The 20,086-nt window shown below is 43.3% G+C and overlaps 1 protein-coding gene across 4 annotated transcripts in view; it reads left to right on the top strand.

The window, feature by feature from the left end:
• Nucleotides 1–20,086, top strand: part of ankrd6b (ankyrin repeat domain 6b) — a 72,615-nt gene that overhangs the window by 39,960 nt on the left and 12,569 nt on the right. For all 4 annotated transcript variants that reach the window (XM_004564717.4, XM_004564716.4, XM_004564715.5 and 1 more), the window contains 8 exons: nucleotides 8,733–8,831; nucleotides 10,930–11,028; nucleotides 11,457–11,555; nucleotides 13,766–13,864; nucleotides 16,500–16,598; nucleotides 17,814–17,891; nucleotides 18,243–18,347; nucleotides 19,382–19,495. In XM_004564717.4, the coding sequence (XP_004564774.3) occupies nucleotides 8,733–8,831; nucleotides 10,930–11,028; nucleotides 11,457–11,555; nucleotides 13,766–13,864; nucleotides 16,500–16,598; nucleotides 17,814–17,891; nucleotides 18,243–18,347; nucleotides 19,382–19,495 (792 nt within the window). The remainder of the gene's footprint in view (nucleotides 1–8,732; nucleotides 8,832–10,929; nucleotides 11,029–11,456; nucleotides 11,556–13,765; nucleotides 13,865–16,499; nucleotides 16,599–17,813; nucleotides 17,892–18,242; nucleotides 18,348–19,381; nucleotides 19,496–20,086) is intronic.

The raw sequence follows: 20,086 nt of genomic DNA, 5'->3' as shown, positions 1-20,086 counted from the left end.
GGTGGTGGCTAACCAAGCAGACATAGTGGTGGTAGACAAACAGAAGAAGACGGCCGTAGTGATCGATGTAGTGGTTCCGAATGACAGCAATATCAGGAAGAAGGAACACGAGAAGCTGGAGAAATACCAAGGGCTCAGAGAAGAGCTCGAGAGGATGTGGAGGGTGAAGGTAACGGTGGTCCCCGTGGTAATCGGAGCACTAGGTGCGGTGACTCCCAAGCTAGGCGAGTGGCTCCAGCAGATCCCGGGAATAACATCTGAGATCTCTGTCCAGAAGAGCGCAGTCCTGGGAACAGCTAAGATACTGCGCAGGACCCTCAAGCTCCCAGGCCTCTGGTAGAGGACCCGAGCTTGAAGGATAAACCGCCCGCAGTGGCGTGCTGGGTGGTTTTTTATATATATATATATATCAAAATAGCCACCCTTTGCTTTGATTACTGCTTTACACACTCTTAGCATTCTCTCAATAAACTTGATGTAGTCACCTGAAATGGTTTTCCAGTCTTGAAGGAGTTCCCAGAAATCCTGAGCACTTCTTGGTCCTTTTGCCTTCACTCTGCAGTCCATCTCATCTCAAGCCATCTCGATTGGGTTTAGGTCAGGTGACGGGAGAGGCCAGGCCATCTGCCATTTACAATGGCAAGTCTCCAGCTTACAATGATTATGCCCTGTTCATGGAGGGTCCCCCTTGCAGTGAAGTGGAGGTGGGGTCTCATCTACTTAATTTATGTCAGGGTAATCAATTATTGTGTCATTTCCTGTCAGAGTTCCGTACTTTGGCTGCTAAGTTAAACTGGGGAGATGCTGCTCTCCAGTCATTTTTTATGGCGGGATTGCTGGATTACATCTGAGAGGAGATGGCAGACTCTGGACGAGACTGTAGATCTCCCCTTGAAAATTGATCATCGAGTTATGTCACCACCTCGTCACACTCCTCGGGTCTATAAACCCCAGTCTCAGAGAGATATTCCACCGCCGCCTCCCCCCTCCTCTGAAGGAGTAGCTGCTAATACCAGCAATTTTTCCACCGAGGAGCCTATGCAGCTGGGCAGGCTATCCAAAGTGGAGAGAAATATATGCTTGCCTGAAGGCCTTTGTGCTTACTCTGGGTTGGTGCCCCCAGTGTCCTCTAGGTCTGGGAAACAATGTGGCCAGGTAGACTGTGGGGGAGTCCCACTTGGCTCCTCCTGTTTCTCAGACCCCTCCCATTTCCAGCTTAATACCAGACAAGATGGCGGCGTGCACGGGTGCAGCGGCTCTTAGCTCTCCAGTTTGGTGCTCATTTTTACTTTTAATGTGGATATTTTTGAATGTTTGCAACGCCGCCATCTCTTACAGTCGCCAGAACCTAATTGACCTAGGTTTTAAATATAGTTTGTCTGTTTCTGGCGACTATCAGCGAACACACAACATCCTGGTGGAGATAGCGAGACCGCCAGGGTCACCGTGGATGGTCTGCCCGCCCAGCAAGCGTAGAAGGCGACGGAGGGAAAGAAAGCAGAAGAGGGGATGCCGGTCGGGCTCAGACGCTAGGCTACGCAAACATCCACACCGGCCAGCACTTCCGAGCCTTTTCCTATCGAACGCCAGATCCATCACCCACAAACTTGACGAATTGGAGCTACAGATAGCCAACACAAGCTTTGCACGTAACTGCAGCATTATTCTTATTACGGAGACGTGGCTTCACCCGCTGATTCCCGACGCTGCAGTCGAGTTAGCAGGCCGCACGCTACACCGGCATGACAGAAACAGCAACTCAGGTAAAAGCAGAGGAGGGGGGCTATGTGTTTACGTGCATAACGAGTGGTGTTGTAACAGCAGGATCATTCACACACACTGTTCTCCTGATTTGGAGGTTCTGGCAGTCTCGTGCAGACCTTTTTACATCCCGAGGGAGTTTACAGTAGTTATTGTGATAGCTGTTTATATACCGCCGGATGCTAACGTTAGCACGGCTCTCAGCCTCTTGCTCAACACCATAAACAAACAACAGCTTGCCCACCCCGATGGGGTTTTTATTGTCACCGGCGACTTTAACAAAGCGTGCCTAAAGACTGTGCTTCCTAAATTTGTCCAGTTTGTGGACTTTGCTACGAGAGGAGAACACACTTTGGACCATGTCTATTCAAACATCAGGCATGCTTTCAGAGCGACACCCCTCCCCCACCTGGCTGGATCTGACCACCTCTGCATGTCCCTCACCCCCACCTACACCCCCCTGCTGAGAAAAACAAAGCCCCAGACAAATACAATAAAAACCTGGCCTGAAGGAGCCCTTTCTCAACTGCAGGACTGCTTCTCAACAACTGTATGGGATTTATTCTCCAGCCACAACCTCCAGGAGTACACGGACACTGTACTCTCGTACATCAGGAACTGTGTTGACAATGTCACCGTCAACAAAAGGGTCAGGGTGTTTCCAAATCAAAAACCCTGGATGAATAGCGAAGTGCAATCCCTCCTAAAAAGCCGCAACACTGCCTTCAAGTCAGGGGACAGGGCTGCGTATAGGGCGGCCAGGGCAGACCTGAGTAGAGGCATCAGGAAAGCTAAGGCTGCCTATAGGAGGAGGATTGAAGATCACTTTGCTGACAACGACCCCAGAAAAATGTGGCAGGGGATCAATCACATTACCAACTACAGAAGCAATAACCAGGCAACATCTAGGACTGATGCCTCACTGGCTGAGGATCTAAACCGTTTCTTCGCCCGCTTTGAGACGACCAAGCCCTCAGCTGCCACACCACTTCCACCCGCCCCCAGCACTGGCACACTAACACTTAGGGAGCACCAAGTGAGGTGTGTTCTAAGGTCAGTGAATCCCAGGAAGGCGGCAGGTCCTGATGGAATACATGGAAAGGTTCTCAGAGCATGTGCTGACGAACTGACCGGAGTCTTCACTAAAATCTTCAACCTTTCCTTGTCATCAAACACCGTCCCGCCCTGCCTCAAAACCTCCACCATCATCCCCATCGCCAAGAAGACAGCTGTGGCCAGCCCAAATGACTACAGGCCTGTTGCACTTACGCCTGTAGTGATGAAGTGCTTTGAGAGACTGGTCTGTCAGCACATCAGGGCCGGTCTGCCTCCCACTCTGGACCCCCACCAATTTGCCTACAGGACAATTCGTTCCACCGAGGATGCTATCACCATAGCGCTCCACACTGCGCTGAGTCACCTGGAGCACCGAGGAAGCTATGTGAGAATGCTCTTTCTGGACTTCAGCTCAACATTCAATCATATCATCCCGGAGATCCTGGTCCAGAAACTGTCTCACCTGGGACTCTCCACCCCCATCTGCCTCTGGATCAAGGACTTCCTGACAAATAGACCACAGTCTGTCAGACTCGGCCCCCACCGGTCCAGCACCATCACACTCAGCACCGGGTCTCCACAAGGATGTGTTTTGAGTCCCCTCCTGTTTACGCTCTACACATCCGACTGCTCCCCTACCCATCTCTCAAACACCATCATAAAGTTCGCGGATGACACCACAGTGGTTGGACTCATCTCAAGGGGGGATGAGTCGGACTACAGAGATGAGGTCAACAGACTGACTGAGTGGTGTTCAGTTAACAACCTCCAACTGAACACCACGAAAACTAAAGAACTTATCTTGGACTTCAGGAAGGGCAGAGCAGACCCGGCCCCACTTTACATTCACGGGAGCTGTGTGGAGAGGGTACACTCCATGAGGTTTCTGGGCATGCAGATATCTGATGACCTCTCCTGGACTGCAAATACTACAGCGGTGGTTAAAAAGGCCCAGCAGCGTCTCCACTTTCTGAGAGTGCTCAGGAGGAACAACCTGGAGGAGAGGCTGCTGGTGACATTTTACAGAGCCACCATAGAGAGCATCCTAACGTACGGCATAACAACATGGTATGCAGGGTGCTCAGCTGCAGACAGGAAAGTACTGCAGAGGGTCATCAACACAGCCCAGAAGATCACTGGCTGCTCTCTGCCCAGCCTGGAGGTCACTGCAAACTCTCGGTACCTCAGCAGAGCTGGCAATATCATCAAGGACCACTCTCACCCCAGCAACCAACTGTTTGAACTATTACCGTCAGGCCGACGGTACAGGTCACATAAAACCAGGACAAACAGATTCAGGGATAGCTTCTTTCCCAGAGCTATCACCGTAGTAAATAAGCACAAAAACAATTGAACCTATTCCATACCGTCACTGTCATTATATTATGCTGCTATTCATACTGTCATTATATTAATGCTGCTATCCTGTATATATTGTACATACTATTGTTTGAGTACTTACGATTGTTTTTTTTGTACTTTTTATATTTTACATTTATATTTATTATTGAAACTTGCACCAAGGGAGTGGCACTCCAATTTCGTTGTACTCTGTACAATGACAATAAAGGCTATTCTATTCTATTCTATTCTGTTAAGGTAACGTTTCACCGGAAACAAAAACAGTTCCCTCTTGAGGCTCTCATGGACTCAGGAGCGGCTGAAAACTTCATCGACCTGAATCTAGCTTCTCAACTCCACATTTCGCTAACCCCAATTAACCATTTATTCCTGTCACTTGGTAGACGGACACCGTCTCCAACCCTACCCCATTCAGTTCCAGACCCAACCAGTTCGCATGTCCATCGGGGACCACTAGGAGTAGATCCAGTTTCTCGTGGTCTCTGCTGCATCCTCTCCTCTCATCCTGAGCTAACGTTTCTGATAGGGGACCCCGATTCACCGCTAGTTTCTGGAAGGTCTTCTGCAGTCTGATTGGGGCCTCTTCCAGTCTCAGGTCTGGCTACCACCCTTAGTCTAATGGGCAGGCGGAAGGGGCCGCCCAACAACTGGGACGCTTTTTGAGATGATTCATCTCCACCCAACCGTCTCTTTGGCCCAGCTGTTGTAGACAGAGCTGTCTCACAACCTCTACATCTTTTTCTCTACCGGTCTCTCTCCCTTCGAAATTTATCATGGCTTTCACCCTCCTATCTTTGATCACCAGGAGGCAGAGGTTTAAGTACCTGCAGCCCAGCGGTTGGTCTGTCGATGTCGACTGGCCTGGATCGAGGCATGGGCTGCTATTTCTTGATGCAATGCTCAATACACCAAACAACATCGCTGCCGACACCGGCCAGGCCATTCATTTCAACCAGGGTACTGGGTCTGGCTCTCCACGAGACACCTGAAACTCCGTACTGAAGCCAAGAAGCTCACTCGCAGGTTTATTGGCCCGTATTAAATCACGGCAGAATCAATCCGGTCACTTATTGTTTACGCCTCCCATCCACAATGAAGGTCCACCCTGTTTTCCATGTGTCGCAGCTTAAGCAACGCATTACCTCTCCACTGGCACGACCCTCTCCACAGTGTTGCCAACTCCTCAGTAAGGAAAATCGCTATTGGTTGTCCTAAAAGTCGCTAGAAGTCGCTAAATGACGTCATCGCCTAATTTGCATAATTGGTCATGCTAATCTAATTGTAACCTATGTTGTTGGAGAGAGAAATAACATCGTGGAAGAGACATAAAGTGAGTAAAAAATGTCCTAAATGCATTTAGAGTTTATTTAGAACTACAAATTAAATTTCTTTTAGCAATTGTTGTTTTTTTTAATGTCACAATTCCAACCCTGCTCCTTTACCCGGGCTTGGACTGGCAAAAGTGACCCGAAATAGGCACTCTGGTGGAGTTACTTTGTGTGTGTGTTTATAAAAATGTGTGTGCAGTCTCCATCGCACTGCACTCTGTCCTCTCACACCTGGACAACAACAACACCTACGCCAGAATGCTGTTTATAGACTTCAGTTCAGCATTCAATACAATCCACCCCTCACAACTCATCAGGAAACTGACAGACCTGGGCATCAGTTCCCTCATCTGCAAATGGTTACTGGACTTCCTGACCAACCGCCCCCAACATGTCCGGCTGGATAACCGCTGCTCATCTACAATCACGATGAACACCGGTGTACCACAAGGCTGTGTGATGAGCCCTTTCCTCTACTCCCTCTTCACCCACGACTGCAGACCTGCTGATGGTTCCAACACCATCATTAAGTTTGCAGATGACACCACAGTGATTGGCCTCATCAGTGACAACGATGAGGCCGCCTACAGGGAGGAGGTGGATCGTCTGGCTGAGTGGTGCGACAGAAACAACCTGCTGCTTAACACCGAGAAGACCAAGGAGCTCATCGTGGACTACAGGAGGAATGCTGACCCACATCCACCCATCCACATTAAGGGGACGGCTGTGGAGCGTGTGAGCAGCTTCAAGTTCCTGGGAGTCCACATCTCCGAGGATCTCACCTAGACGACCAACTGCTCCAAGCTGGTCAAGAAGGCTCACCAGCGCCTCTCCTTCTTGAGGACTCTGAGGAAGAACCACCTGTCCTCAGACATCCTGGTGAACTTCTATTGTTGCACCATCGAGAGCATCCTGACCAACTGTATAACAGTCTGGTATGGGAACTGCTCTGCCTCGGACCGGAAGGCGTTGCAGAGGGTCGTGAAAACTGCCCAGCGCATCGCCGGAGCACCACTTCCTGCCATAAAAGACATCTACAGGAAGCGGTGTCTGAAAAGGGCTGGGAAAATCATCAAAGACCCCAGTCACCCATCACATGGACTCTTCACCCTCCTGCCCTCTGGGAGGCGCCACAGGAGCCTCCGGACTAAGACCACCAGGTACCGGAACAGCTTCTTCCCCACAGCTGTCAGACTCCTGAACTCTGCCTCCTGACATCTGACCCACGTTAAACTCATGGACTGAACATACACACACCCACAATGGACAACTGTACCCTCAAACACACAATGATAACATGGACTGAACCACCACTCACAACCACTAGCACTTTATATAGCCTCTGTAGAAACTATCTACACCCTCACTTATCTTAACTGCACTACTGTATAGCTCTGTGTAATTAATCGTTCTGTACATTCGATAATTTTTAATCCTACAACTGTTTACAACTTGCATAGTTCCCATTTCTGTATAGCTGTGTATCTCAGATTCTGTAAAGTTATTTATTTCATATTCTGTATAGTTTTTCATATTTATATCCTGTTCATAGCCTGTACATAGCTTGTACTCACTACAGCCTGTACATACTTATAGTTATAGAATATTCACAACATACTTCATACCGTGTACATTATAACATACCATAATAGACCCATTTCTGTAATATACTCACATATCTATATTATTGCTAATATATATTGTAATATATCTATATCACTAAAGCACTTCTGGATGGATGCAAACTGCATTTCGTTGCCCTGTACCTGTGCATGTGCAATGACAATAAAGTTGAATTCTATTCTTTTCTAAGTAGTTTTAAACCTTGTGATCCACAAAACAGCATAAGAGTAAAAGAGTAAAAGAAGAACTGACTGCATTACAGCACCCGCTGCTTGTTGAGAGTAAAAGCGATACGCACTTTCACGTCTTTTTTTAGCGACTTTTTTTTAGAAGAAAAGTCACTAAGGGGTCTGAAAACTCGCTAAATATAGCGACAAATTCGCTAAGTTGGCAACACTGCCTCTCCAGTGCTGTTAACTTGCAATTTCTCAGGCTGGTGACTCAGATGAATTTATCCTCACCATCAAAAGTGACTCTTGGTCTTCCTTTCCTGGGGCGATCCTAATGTTAGCCAGTTTCGTTATAGCGCATGATGGTTTTTGCGACTGCACGTCGGGACACATTGAAAGTTTTAGCAATTTTCTGGATGGACTGACCTTCAATAAGGACAGATCATTAGAAAGAATGAATATGATTTATTGATTAACAAAATACAGATAAATGTTTGGCAGTTAAACTCTGTTGGCCCGTCCTGTCAGAACAGAACCCCAGCTGTGAAGGGGATTAGAGCAGGACCCCCTGGAGTCTAGACACTGGTGCTGGAGATGAGATGTAGGTGGTTTGAATGGAGTGATGAGAGTTAATTCCATATATCTTGTTTCATATATTTGATACCTTCAGTATGTGTCTACAATGTAGAAATTGGTAAAAATAAGGACAAACCATTAAATGAAGGTGTTTCCAAACTTTTGACTAGTAGTGTATATATATAAATATCTAGAGATATAAATATATCGTAACTTTAAAAATTGTGAATCAAGTCCTGTTGGAGTAACAAAATTGCTAAGCAGTGCCAGATTTCTGAAAATGAGGAGGAGCTAGTGGATCCCGGGTTTTTGCTAGCTGTTTTATCTTCTCACCCCACATAGCATGTAGCAATAGTGCCCAATGCAATGGGTACACATATGGAGGTAGGGTATGACTGAAGGCTCCGTAATAGGCACGTAGAGTCCTCATGGTAAAGCCAATAAACCAATTGCACGCCCAAGGTAAAACAAGCAGAGCTGATGGAATGGGGTATGTCTTCCATTTCAGTTGCATGGTGTTCATAGCTGATGTGTCGTGCTTTTCATCCATTGACGGATGACGATGAATGGACGGACCGCCCATTCATCCATCTTGCCATCCATCCCTCCCTCCCTCATGGGTCTGGGTTGCATGTTAATTTTTCAAATCTGATGATCTTGTTTTGTTATTTTAAAATGATATGAGTTCCTATTGCTTTGAACAAAATTCAAATAATAGATTTGAATGAGGTGTGTGAATCATTGCAAGGACTGCAAATTGGGGTAACAAGATTCTCAAACACTTTACAGTTAATCAGTGTTGTGTTGTTACCATGTGTTAGTAGTCAGTTCTGTGTCTTTATATTTCTGTTGACAGGGAGAACAGACGGCATTACATAGAGCAGCAGTGGTGGGAAACAGTGACATTATCAATGCTCTGATCCAGGAAAGCTGCGCACTGGACAGACAGGACAAGGTATGATCATTTAGTATAATTTCAGATTCATATTTAATAAACTCCTTTCTGTGAACCTCTTTACAACTGGACTTTTTTGCTTTTGGTTTTTCTATAGAACTACACATCAAGTCATAAACTTAAATGGTCACAATTTGGAGACTGAATAAACAAATATACAGTGGCTTTGTTCTGTGCATAAATATTTTCAAATATTTATATATTTTTTAACCTGTTCTGTAGTCATGAGTTTAGTATTTTAATATCAACAAGCTGCAAAGCAGTATTTAAAAAAGTTGACTGTCTTCATATTTACTGTTAAATTACTTTTTTGCTTCCTACTTTCAGACTTTTTAGTTTCCGTTTAGTACATTTTGTATAATGTATAATTGCAATTCACAACAACAGTCACCTTGAGATGTTTTATATAAGGTTAGAGACAAAATTCCAGAAATCTGAAAATTCCCCCACAAAGCAAGTTTTAACAATGGTGGACACAACCAAAATGGGTTTTGGCAGAAGAGACCTCCAATATCAGCCACTTCTTTTATCTACTGCTGGTACATGCTGTCCAGGGGCCTGTCCTTCCATGATGGTTCCTCTTCTTGCCCCTTTTCTTTCTTGTGTTTCTGCTGCCTGAGATAGTCAATATGCACGTTATCTGTTGTGTTCATCTTTCTGATGTACTCTTTCTAATGGATTTGTGTTGTTTCATTCTGGATAGTGGTTCTGAAAATCTTCTTTCTTTCCATTTAGCATACAGTCTAATGGTGCTGGACTTGGGTTGAAACTAGTGGTGCAACTGATGAAAAGTCTCACGGTTCGGATCGGATCACGTTTTTTTCCTCACAGATCGGATCAATTTTCGGATCAGCAGAAAAAAAAGAAGACTTATTTAAGTATTTTTTGCCTATTAAAAAACATTCAACTCAAGAATCATTCCACGCAATTATATAAAAACAAATTAAGATGCAATATAGGGCAGTACAGGGCTTTCTATCTACCACTCCGCTGTGATATAATGAGCGGTCATGGTCACGTAGCTTTCCGTTGCCCTGGAGATCCACCCATTTGTATTTTGGGCAACAGAAGATGCCTGGGACAGTTCAGCCATAACTTTAAACTTTTCCTGCTCATACATGCTTGGACTGATCTTGTCACTGAAGTGGACGCGCAACGGAATGTCATAGCGTGGCTCAAGCACGTTCATCATAGTGTAGCGTAAATAGCGTAAATCTCGTTAAAATGACATTAATGCCATAACTGCATTGACGCGGCAAATCTCCGTTAACTAGTTACCGCGGATCTTCCTGTGCGTGGGGCTGCACGGCGTCAATGCGTTAACTAACACGTTGACTAGTTTAAACCCTTGTTTTGCACAACAGAGTACAGCCTACCGTCTGCAGCTAAACACCCCAATAGCTTTTGTAATAGCTTTAGCCTGGTCAGATTGGGCAGCAAAGGGCTGCTTAAATACAGCAAACTCCTCTGCTCCTCCACTTGGACCGCTAGCGCTGGCCATAGCTAGCGCTGGCCATAGCTATCGCTGGCGGCCATAGCTATCGCTGGCGGCCATAGCTATCGCTGGCCATAGCTATCGCTTGACAGACTGACCACGCGCACCATACACATATTTTTTTCTTCTTTTTCGAATCTTCGGATCACGTGCGTGCCGAACCGTGGAGTGAGATCGGTTTGGATTACGGATCAACCGTGATCCGTTGCACCATTAGTTGAAACCCTCCATGCATGATAAGGAAATTTCTTGTCAGTGGCTTCTATCTCCTTCTTTGGCCACCTTATTAACCCAGCAGCAATGTGCTAGCAGCATGTAGGTGTTGATTGCCTGGATGTTGTTCTTCTCGTTCAGCTGACTCCTCTGGACTTGGCTTACTCTGTGCAGGTATTTGGTGGTTGCTGCTTTGTTAGTAGCCTTATGTTAGTAGGTCTACTCTTATATTGTTTAGGGGTGACTGTTGTTGTGATTTGGTACTGCATAACTAAAATTTAATTGAATAAAATTGAAACTTGATAAAATTAAGCTTCTCTTCAGTTTGAGTTGACAGAGTTGTAAACATCAATCTGTTTGTTGTTCATTTGCCTTTTTGTCTTCTGTCAGGATGGCAATACTGCTCTCCATGAGGTGTCCTGGCATGGCTTCACTCAATCTGTGAAATTGCTGGTGAAAGCTGGAGCCAATGTTTATACCAAAAACAAGGTGAACCTAGACTTAACCTGAGATCAGAGCACTGAATACATTAGCTGAAAGTTCTAATCAACATTGTTGTAGTTAACCAAATATAACAAAAATCTTAAAGTGTGAAAGATATGCTTGATCGTTGAAATTAAAAACTAGGCTTTAGGCAATAAAGAAAACTGGGGCTATAATCTATACTTGGAAAAAAAATAGATTAAGACATTTTCTACTAAAGACGCTGGTAAAAAATGTGTTTAGTTTTTGTCTGTGTTATTTAAAATTTTGTCAATACAGCCAGTCTGTGAATGCTTGAGGACTGTGAGTCAGTTTTTATACTGTAATACTTCTTCCTGAAAAAGACGATATAAATATATGGTATATGTCACTGCAACAAAAGTATCTCCAGGGAACACCAGTAAATGTCATACTCTCTCTGCTCCTGTTTGCAGGCAGGAAATACACCTCTCCACCTTGCATGTCAGAATGGTCATGCTCAGAGCACCAAGGTTCTGTTATTGGGTGGATCCAGACCTGACAGCAAAAATCATGTAAGTTATGTGCATTTGCAAGTGTCTGGTAGTTGTTCCTGTTCAGAGATTAAATTTGGCAGGCTATGGAACCCTAATATCCACTCTGGCAGTGAAGTGTGAGAAAAAGATAGTTTGTCAGGTGTTTGGTGTTCTTAATTTGTATGCAGATCTTGTACTGTCAGGGTTTCTGGTTCGTTGACCCAGTGTTTTCACTTTGTACTTTGAGACTGTTTTTTTTCCATTTGAGTCCTGTTTTATTGTGTTAGCCTCTGTCTTTGGCTACGTGCACATTGCAGACGAAAGCGCATCAAATTCGACTTTTCTGATCCTATGCGACCAATATCTGATCATGGTATGACAGTGTGAACAGCACAAATCCGATATTTTCAAATCCGACCCAGGTCACTTTCGTGTGTGGTACTGAATCCGATACATATCTGATGTTTTAGAAAGCGACTGCTGTTTGAATGGTCATGTCGCATTAAATTCGTCTTTTACGTCACTGACACAAGACAGACGCCAATTATCAGCGCGCGAAAAAGCGCCCGAGAACGCTTCCTGGCCATCCAGTGAAACTGTTGGGAAGACAGCGTTGGAGAAACGTGAACATTTTATTTGTACTGTACAATCTGCAGACTCTAACAGAAATCTGCAGCTATCCTTTGAAGCACCACTCCTCTCTAAAACAGCAATAAGGATAATTATTAGGCCATATATAAATAACAAAATAACTTTATAACTTAAAGCAAAATTGGGAAATGTAAAGTCTGAAACAAGTCTTTATATTAAGGGCCATCAGTCAAACAATACTGTTTGGTCTGGGTCTAAACAGAGGCGTTGTGTGTGACGTCTTCTTTTGCGCATGCGGGCCGCTTTGAGGGTTCACACTAGAGTGCGTTTGCTGTCACATTTTATTTGTAGTGTGAACGAGCAGACAAAAAAAATGGATTTGATCAAAAAATCGGAATTGAGCATTAAGACCTGCAGTGTGAACGTAGCCTTAGTGCATTATGTTTGGTGCTACTTCCCATGTGTCATTAGTTCGATTTAGTTCAGCTGTGTACTCTCCTGTCTCTTATCATCATCATCAACTTGTGTATTTAAGCCCTAAATTTCCCTAAGTTCCTTGTCTTGTCATCATCAGTTGTGTGTTGTCAGGTAAGTTCAGTTCAATTCTGCCAGCCAGTCATTCAGTCAGTCGTCTCATATTCTGTTTATCCTGTCTTCACAATAAACACCGTCCACAGCCTTCATAAGCCTGCAAGTCCTGTTTTTGGGTCCTCTCTCCTCCCTCTCTCCACACACCGACGTGACATGTACTTAATCACTGTGTTCTGCTGAACCTCCAAAGCTCAATGCTCATCATCGCAAAATGCACTTTATTTGTGTGACTTTACTTGTTGTCGTTTTTCTTCATTATTAACACATCAGCAGATATAGTAAACTATAAAAAAGTATAGTGGAAAAATTTTCCAATCTTCATGTATTAATATTTATTGATATAACTTTCATGCAAATAAATGGTACTGATTTTAAAATCCTAGCAAAGTTCACACTCTGTGTTGTAAGCATCCAAGTGCACCATAATTATAGAATAGTAAAATAATAATAAAACAATCACTACTGCTGATTATTATTTTGAGTTTGAATTTAAAAAATATAAACTTGAAAGAAAAATATATACGACCTCTTTTGTTCTTAAAGATCTGATCTTTTTCAGACAGTGCATTTGTTAGGTACAGAGAAGGCAAGAATTGTCACAACAGCAGGGCCAGAGTTGATTCATTTATTGCATGGTAATGCCTTTAATGACTCATAGATGCCTTAAGTTAATCTTAATGTGTTAATGTGTTATATTATTATTTATAATAGGATTATATTTGTGTGTGTGCTGCGTGCCCTACATACTGTGCTCTGTGTTATATTATTATTCATAATATACTATTTGTAATATTGTTATATATTTCCAAACCTTGATTGTTTGAGCTTCAAAAACAAATGAACTTGTTTTTTCTTCTTTTAAAAAAAAAGTTGAATACTGTCAGCAACATTCAAGTGCTGGACAGCATCGATAACGTGGTCCCCCACACAGAGTCCTAGGCTATGTGTGGTATCTGCTTTGAGAGTGAAGGTAGTAAATGTCTTACACTGTGTTTGGGGAGATTTACTACCTTGACCTGAGGAATGTGAATGCTGTAAAATTATTTACCAGTGATTATTTCTTGCAGGCAGGTGATACCTGTCTACATGTGGCGGCCCGCTACAATCATCTGGCTGTGATTCGTATCTTGCTGGGAGCATATTGCTCTGTGTCAGAGAAGAATTTGGTGAGTTGTGGACTGACTGGGGCATTTTTCTGGTAAAAGCTACTTGATGAAAAATTAATTGGAACTTTTTTCCTGTAATGTGAAAAAAATCACGTTTGAATTATAGAAGTTTTTTTAGTAGCTCTTTCTATCCACTATAATCAAGTGCTTGTTTTTCTGATAGTTGGAGTTCTCTTTGTAATATCATAGGGTCTTTACCATATAATAAAAAGTGCCTTGACTTTATAGTTGGTGCTGTATACATGCACTCAACAGAAAGAACAAGTTTATTCCTGTATTTGACATAAAGTGTGTTAATATTTTTATTCTAAGCCCCACTTATTGCAGACACGCAAACCTAGGAATACAACCTGACCAGTCAGGCATAATTTGGTTCCTAAGTGCTGATGATTACTTTTAATACAGTTTCTTATTAACCTAGTGAAGTTTTTCATGACAAACTTAAATCATTTATGAATGCACTACAAGTGACTATTTTGGCTGGCGTCAGAGGGCCTCGGACTCTGGTGATGTGGAAACCTCGGACGCAGGTTCTGGTTGCTTGAGGCCAACAAGTACTGATTTTTGGGGGTTGAATTCTGCTGATGCAGGACTCGCTGATTCAGGCTCAAATTCAGGTGCTGGTGGGGGCTGCCTGGCAGCCTTGGGTTCTGATGCGGGCTCAGATAATGGGTGTCCTTCAGGCTCTAGCACCGCAAGCTGTGTGCCCTGTGCAACCCCAGCATCAGGAATACAGGCAAGAGGTCACAGCACTGCCGTCTGGTCCTGGTTTGCCCGAGCCAAAGGTGCTCCACTGGCCGGTCCTGAACCCTAACTCGAACCCTCCGGTGCAGAGCATGATTTGCAATGTGAATGAAGCTCTTGCAGTGGTTCTATAAGGACCAAATGGCTCATAACATCAAGCTAGACACCCCATACACCCGAAGCACCTCCCATAGAATACTCCCACAAAACACATGTAGACTGGTTGAGCAAACTCCCACCCACCCTGAAATATCCTTAAGAGGCTAGGTCCAGTGTTCCGCAGCCCGGACGAAAACCGCATTGTTCCTCCTGTATCTGAGGTTCAACTAACAGATGGACTCTCCTTTCCACCACCCTGGCATAGATTTTCCCCAGGGAGTGTGTTCACGGAGGGTTGGAGGACACCCTCCAGTCCACCTTCTTGAAGATGGAAAACACTACTAGAGGTACGGCCCTAAATCCCCACATGAGTGTCTGACACTGGGACAACAGAGTGTTAGGGTACTCTTAACTGCCGTTTGGTGCATAAGTGCAGACAACAGTTAGGAATAGTTCCCTGACACAAAGGCACAGGGAACAGTCCCTCTCTACCACCGGGAAAAAAACAAACAAACCAACATACAGGCAGCAAGCCAAGGGGATCCCAGGATGCCCACCCTAGCCTGCTGCCTCTCACCAAGGGCAACTCCGGACTGGTTCAAGAGCCCAAGCTGTGCATTGAGTTGAGCCCAACTATATTTAGCCTTATGCAGTAGTTTCGTTTCCTTCCCCACATTCCATGTCCCCAGCGCTAGCATCGGTACCTGGAATTGGTCCACCAGGGTCTCTGCCCTTGGCTGACAACTGGCACACAGTGCCTTCTGTGGGTGCTGGGTCTACAGGAAGGTCGTTCCATGTCCCTTCTTTGGGCTGCTCTCGGCCAGGCTCCATAGGCCAAAGCCTGGTCACCAGGTGCTTGCCCTCGGGTACCCTTCCCAGGCTAGGCTCCATGGCGGGGTCCCAGTAACCCTATCCTGAGAAGGGGTTTAGCTGTTCCCTTGATCTTGTACTGGCAAGGTCTTCTGAATCGCCCTTTGTCTGGTTCCTCACCCTGGACCAATTTTCCATGGGAGACCCTACCAGTAGGCAGCAAAGCCCCCCAACAATATAACCCCTCCTCCATGATAAGGCAGTGATTCATGGAAAGGGAGACACATTTTTCCACATGATTACATATATCATATTAGTTGAACTTGTAAAAATATATAATGAAATTATAACTAGTAGATTAAATGAACCATATAAGGTGGGGATTTGCATGTTAAGGATGAGATTATATACATCATATAAGGTAAGATTAACATGGAGGAGTGAGGATATTATGTTGACTGAGTCATATTAAGATCAAAATTAATAAATGAAGAAGTTAACTGAAATAACCTTTTTATTCAGGTATATAGCTCATAGTTAATAATCAGTATGCTTTTTATGTTCTCTTGTAAATAAAATACTGTTTTATGATTTGTAAATCATAGCATTTTGTTGCTATTTACATTTTACACAGGATCCCAACTTTTTTGGAATTGGATTAGTAATTGCATTGTTTAATAGACCACAATAATAAAGAACTGGCATCTGTTTGAGATCTTCAAGTTAAGGTTAAACTTATATTAACATTACCTAACAGACCTTTTTTATGTCAAACATCATCAAAGAACAATCCTTCTCAAATAAATGCACGGTGCATTTATTTGAGAAGGATTGTTCTTTGATGATTTAGCCTATTTATCCCTTCCAAAGAGCACCTCAAAGAGACACAATTTAAATCCAGGAAGCACTCCTTTCTCCTTTGTTTTTAATATTGATGTATTTGTTTCATATTCATGTGCATGTCTGTGTGTGATGCACACAGGCTGGAGACACTCCGCTACATGTGGCAGCTACACTGAATCATAAGAAGGCGATACGCCTGCTGCTGGAGGCTGGAGCAGACAGTCGCATCAACAACAATGTGAGTGTCTCTGTAGACTCAGGAGAAGCATGTCTTTAATTTTAGCACATTGAAAAACCATAGTAGTTATAAGTGGCACTTTCTGTTGTCTAAAATGTTCACGAGTTTTATAGAAATTTATAAAAAATGTCTTGAGTTGAGGTTGGCCTATGATTTTCTATGAGTTCCTGCTTTAGTCCTCAAGGAATGGCTCAGTTTTTCTAATTTGTGTATTTCTCCAACTATATCCAGCCACTAATATGTCCTTGTTGGATCACATTTTAGTCAGCTCCTCATTATTGTCTTTGTCTGTCACAAGTTAGAATCTCAGGGGACTCAACCTCAAGGTCAGAGGTCAAGTTTTCTGAAAATCTTGTGACTGCCATGAGTTGACAACAAGCCAGCATAGAATTTTGAAATTGAAACCATAGGTATGCCTAACAGGAGGCTGTGGATTAGCACTGGCGAGTGCCAGTATTTTTTTAAAGGCAGACATATTGATAATGATGTCAGATCCATATTAAATATGATAAATTCTAACAGGAATTAACATCTATGACTACATCATTTCTCCTTCCACTCACTTGTCAAAATAACTGAAAAAGGAGTTGTCTTAAGAAATTGTAGTGGGTTGACTTGGGATAGGGTCTCACAATGCATCCACTTCCTCCATCAGCTTGCTGCCAGTCCCTGCTTCTTGCTTTTAACTCAAAGCTGTGCTATTCACCATTTCTTTGTAGAAGCAGCAGGTAGCACCTTGAAAAGCATTTGAGCAATTGACCATCAGTAGCTGGAAATTCTCTAATCGCATTACAAGTCATTATACCTTTTTTGGAGATGTCATTTCATATAATGAAATGTTAAATGGACTGATTCTTATATAGCGCTTTTCTACTCTTCTGGAGCACCCATTCATACAAGCACTTGCAGAAGTGCGTACTAACATTCACACATATTCATACTCCAATGGATCATCGGAGAGCAACTTAGGGTTGACCTGCTTTACCGCCTGAGCTACAGCCACCCCGAAATGTGTGAAGGTTCAGATTGTACATTAAAATATCCCATCAATACTAACAGGTTGCTAAGTTCACAGTGATAGAAAATAAGTTAATAATTTGCTTACCACAAGCCAGGGAAAACATCCGGTCTGCATGGAATGGAGAGGAAACTGTGACCAGCTGAAGGTGGACTCATGTTTTGTCTGTCTTGATTTGTATCTCTGGGTGTCTGCAGGCAGGTCTAACAGCTTTGGACCAGGCCAGAGAACACAACAACCCAGAAGTAGCTCTTCTACTGACTAAAGCACCCCAGGTAAACTCTCACTGTGACCAGTACAGGCAGACATAATTTATAACTATAATAAATAGTTTGATTGTTTTCCACGTATATGAAAATGTGATGTGTGATTTTTCTTTCTCGTGGGCTTTTCTAGGTTTATTTGTCATGTTTAGTAACTATAGCTCATATTTTACCAAATTTCACTGCCCAACATATAAGAAAAAAGAATCAGATCACTTAAACTATATTTAACATACTAACAGCTAAAATTGAATTTTTTTTGAAAAGCCAGTAAAAACTGTACTCATCAATACTTATCAATACAATATATACAATATATAATTCACAAATCATACTTGATGAATTGTCTCTTCTTGTGTTCAGGTGCAAAGTTTTGTGCGTGGCAGGAAAGCAAGGAAGAGGAGAGATGAGCTGAAGGCAGAAGGTCGGGCTCAGTCAGTGCCTAGAAATGCGATGCTACCCTGTAAGGTAAATATACTTAAGTGTCAGTGTAGCTGAAACTTACTGAATGTAGACTTCATCACAAAAATAGGAAAATGTGAGCAAAAACTGGAATGAGCAGGAATGTTTTTTTATGGAGGAGGGGAGTCAGGGTTGTTTCCACATATCTCTGGCGTTGGCCACACACAGTACTAGCCCTAAGGATTTTTATATTTTTGTGGGGACAATGCCTTTATCATATCCTTTAGCTAGAGTTAGCAAGAGTGCCAACATCATTGTGTGCCAGGAATTAGTTTCTCCTTCTCTCACCTTTTCACTCACCATGTTTTTATACACCACTCTGCATTTAATTAGGAGTTATTATTCATCTCTGGCACACTTCTACAGCATGTCTTTTGTCTTGTCTCCCTCTGCTCACCCCCAGGTGGTCATGACAGATGGCTGCCTGTCGCTGATCCTGGTTCTGCTGGAGGTTTCTTCCTGTTAAAAGGGAGTTTTTCCTTCCCAACTGTCGCCAAAGTGCTTGCTCAAAGACGGATGTCTGATTGTATGGTCTTTACCTTACAATATAAAGCGCCTTGCGGTGACTGTTGTTGTGATTTGGTGCTATAGAAATAAAACTGAATTGACATGAACTGAATTGGCCAAAAGTATGCACTCACCCATCCAAATCACTGAATTCAGGTGTTCCTATCACTTTCATGGCCACAAGTATATACAATTTGACACCAGGGCATGCTTGACTTTTTCTATAAACATTTACGAAAGAATGAGTTGCTCTCAGGACTTTAGTGAATTCCAGTGTGGTACCTTAATAGGATGCCACCTGTGCACAAATCCAGTCGTGAAATGTCCTTGCCACTGAATATTCCACTGAATATAGCAAAGGAAACGATTGGGAACACTGCGATTTTGATAGAATTGTGGACTTGAATTATTGAAAAAAGAAAAGGGAAAAGACAAAAATCCACAATATGTCTCATAATGTCCACTTTAAAATCTTTCATACTGTTTAAATGTTTCTGGAACCTGCTTAGATAAACCTTCCTCTCGTTCTACAGAGTAGTGTATCTGCTGCAGGCGACAGCCAGAGCAGTGACCAAGCTGCCTGCAAACACACTAAGGTAACTGAGTCTAACGCCAGGAGAGGAAAGAACAGGAAGCGGAAAAAAAAGGTAAGACCGTGCATATAAATATGGAATAAACCATGGAATAAAAACCTTTAAAAAAAAAAAAAAAAGCGAAAGTAACCAGTAATGAGGGCTAACCTCAGAAGAAACTATCCCAGGTTTGTCCTGGACTTTGTCCAGCTGGTCACAGGAAGAGTCACCTTTTTAGATCCATTTAAAAACCATTTAAAACCACTGAAAAATTGTCCTCTGGAGAAGAGCAGAGAAGGTTGAAACAGTTTAATGAGTTTCTAGACCCAAGAACAGCACAGCAAAAACCAAGCAAACCTGGGGTGTACAGCCCTGGTGTTGCACAAGCAGCAGACAAAGACAGACAATGACAAAGACAAGGCGTAACAGAAAGATATAGAGAGAAGGGATATTTTGGCATCTTTCGGACACATTTATGGTTAGAGGTAATTCCGATTGCAACTTATTTATGGCCAGCAGGATATTTTTGTAGCCAAAATCAATTACTTGTTACTCATGAATTAATAACTTACGACCACATAGTGTTGGTTAACTATTGCAGTTTTATGGTCACTGCAGAGCAATAGGTCATAAGACTTGATGCATAGTGTTAGCATGAACCATTAA

The sequence above is a fragment of the Maylandia zebra genome, linkage group LG15 (assembly GCF_041146795.1).
Source record: "Maylandia zebra isolate NMK-2024a linkage group LG15, Mzebra_GT3a, whole genome shotgun sequence".
Taxonomy (NCBI): domain Eukaryota; kingdom Metazoa; phylum Chordata; class Actinopteri; order Cichliformes; family Cichlidae; genus Maylandia; species Maylandia zebra.
Note: the sequence above shows the minus strand (reverse complement) of the source record. Positions and strands in the feature narration are given on the sequence as shown.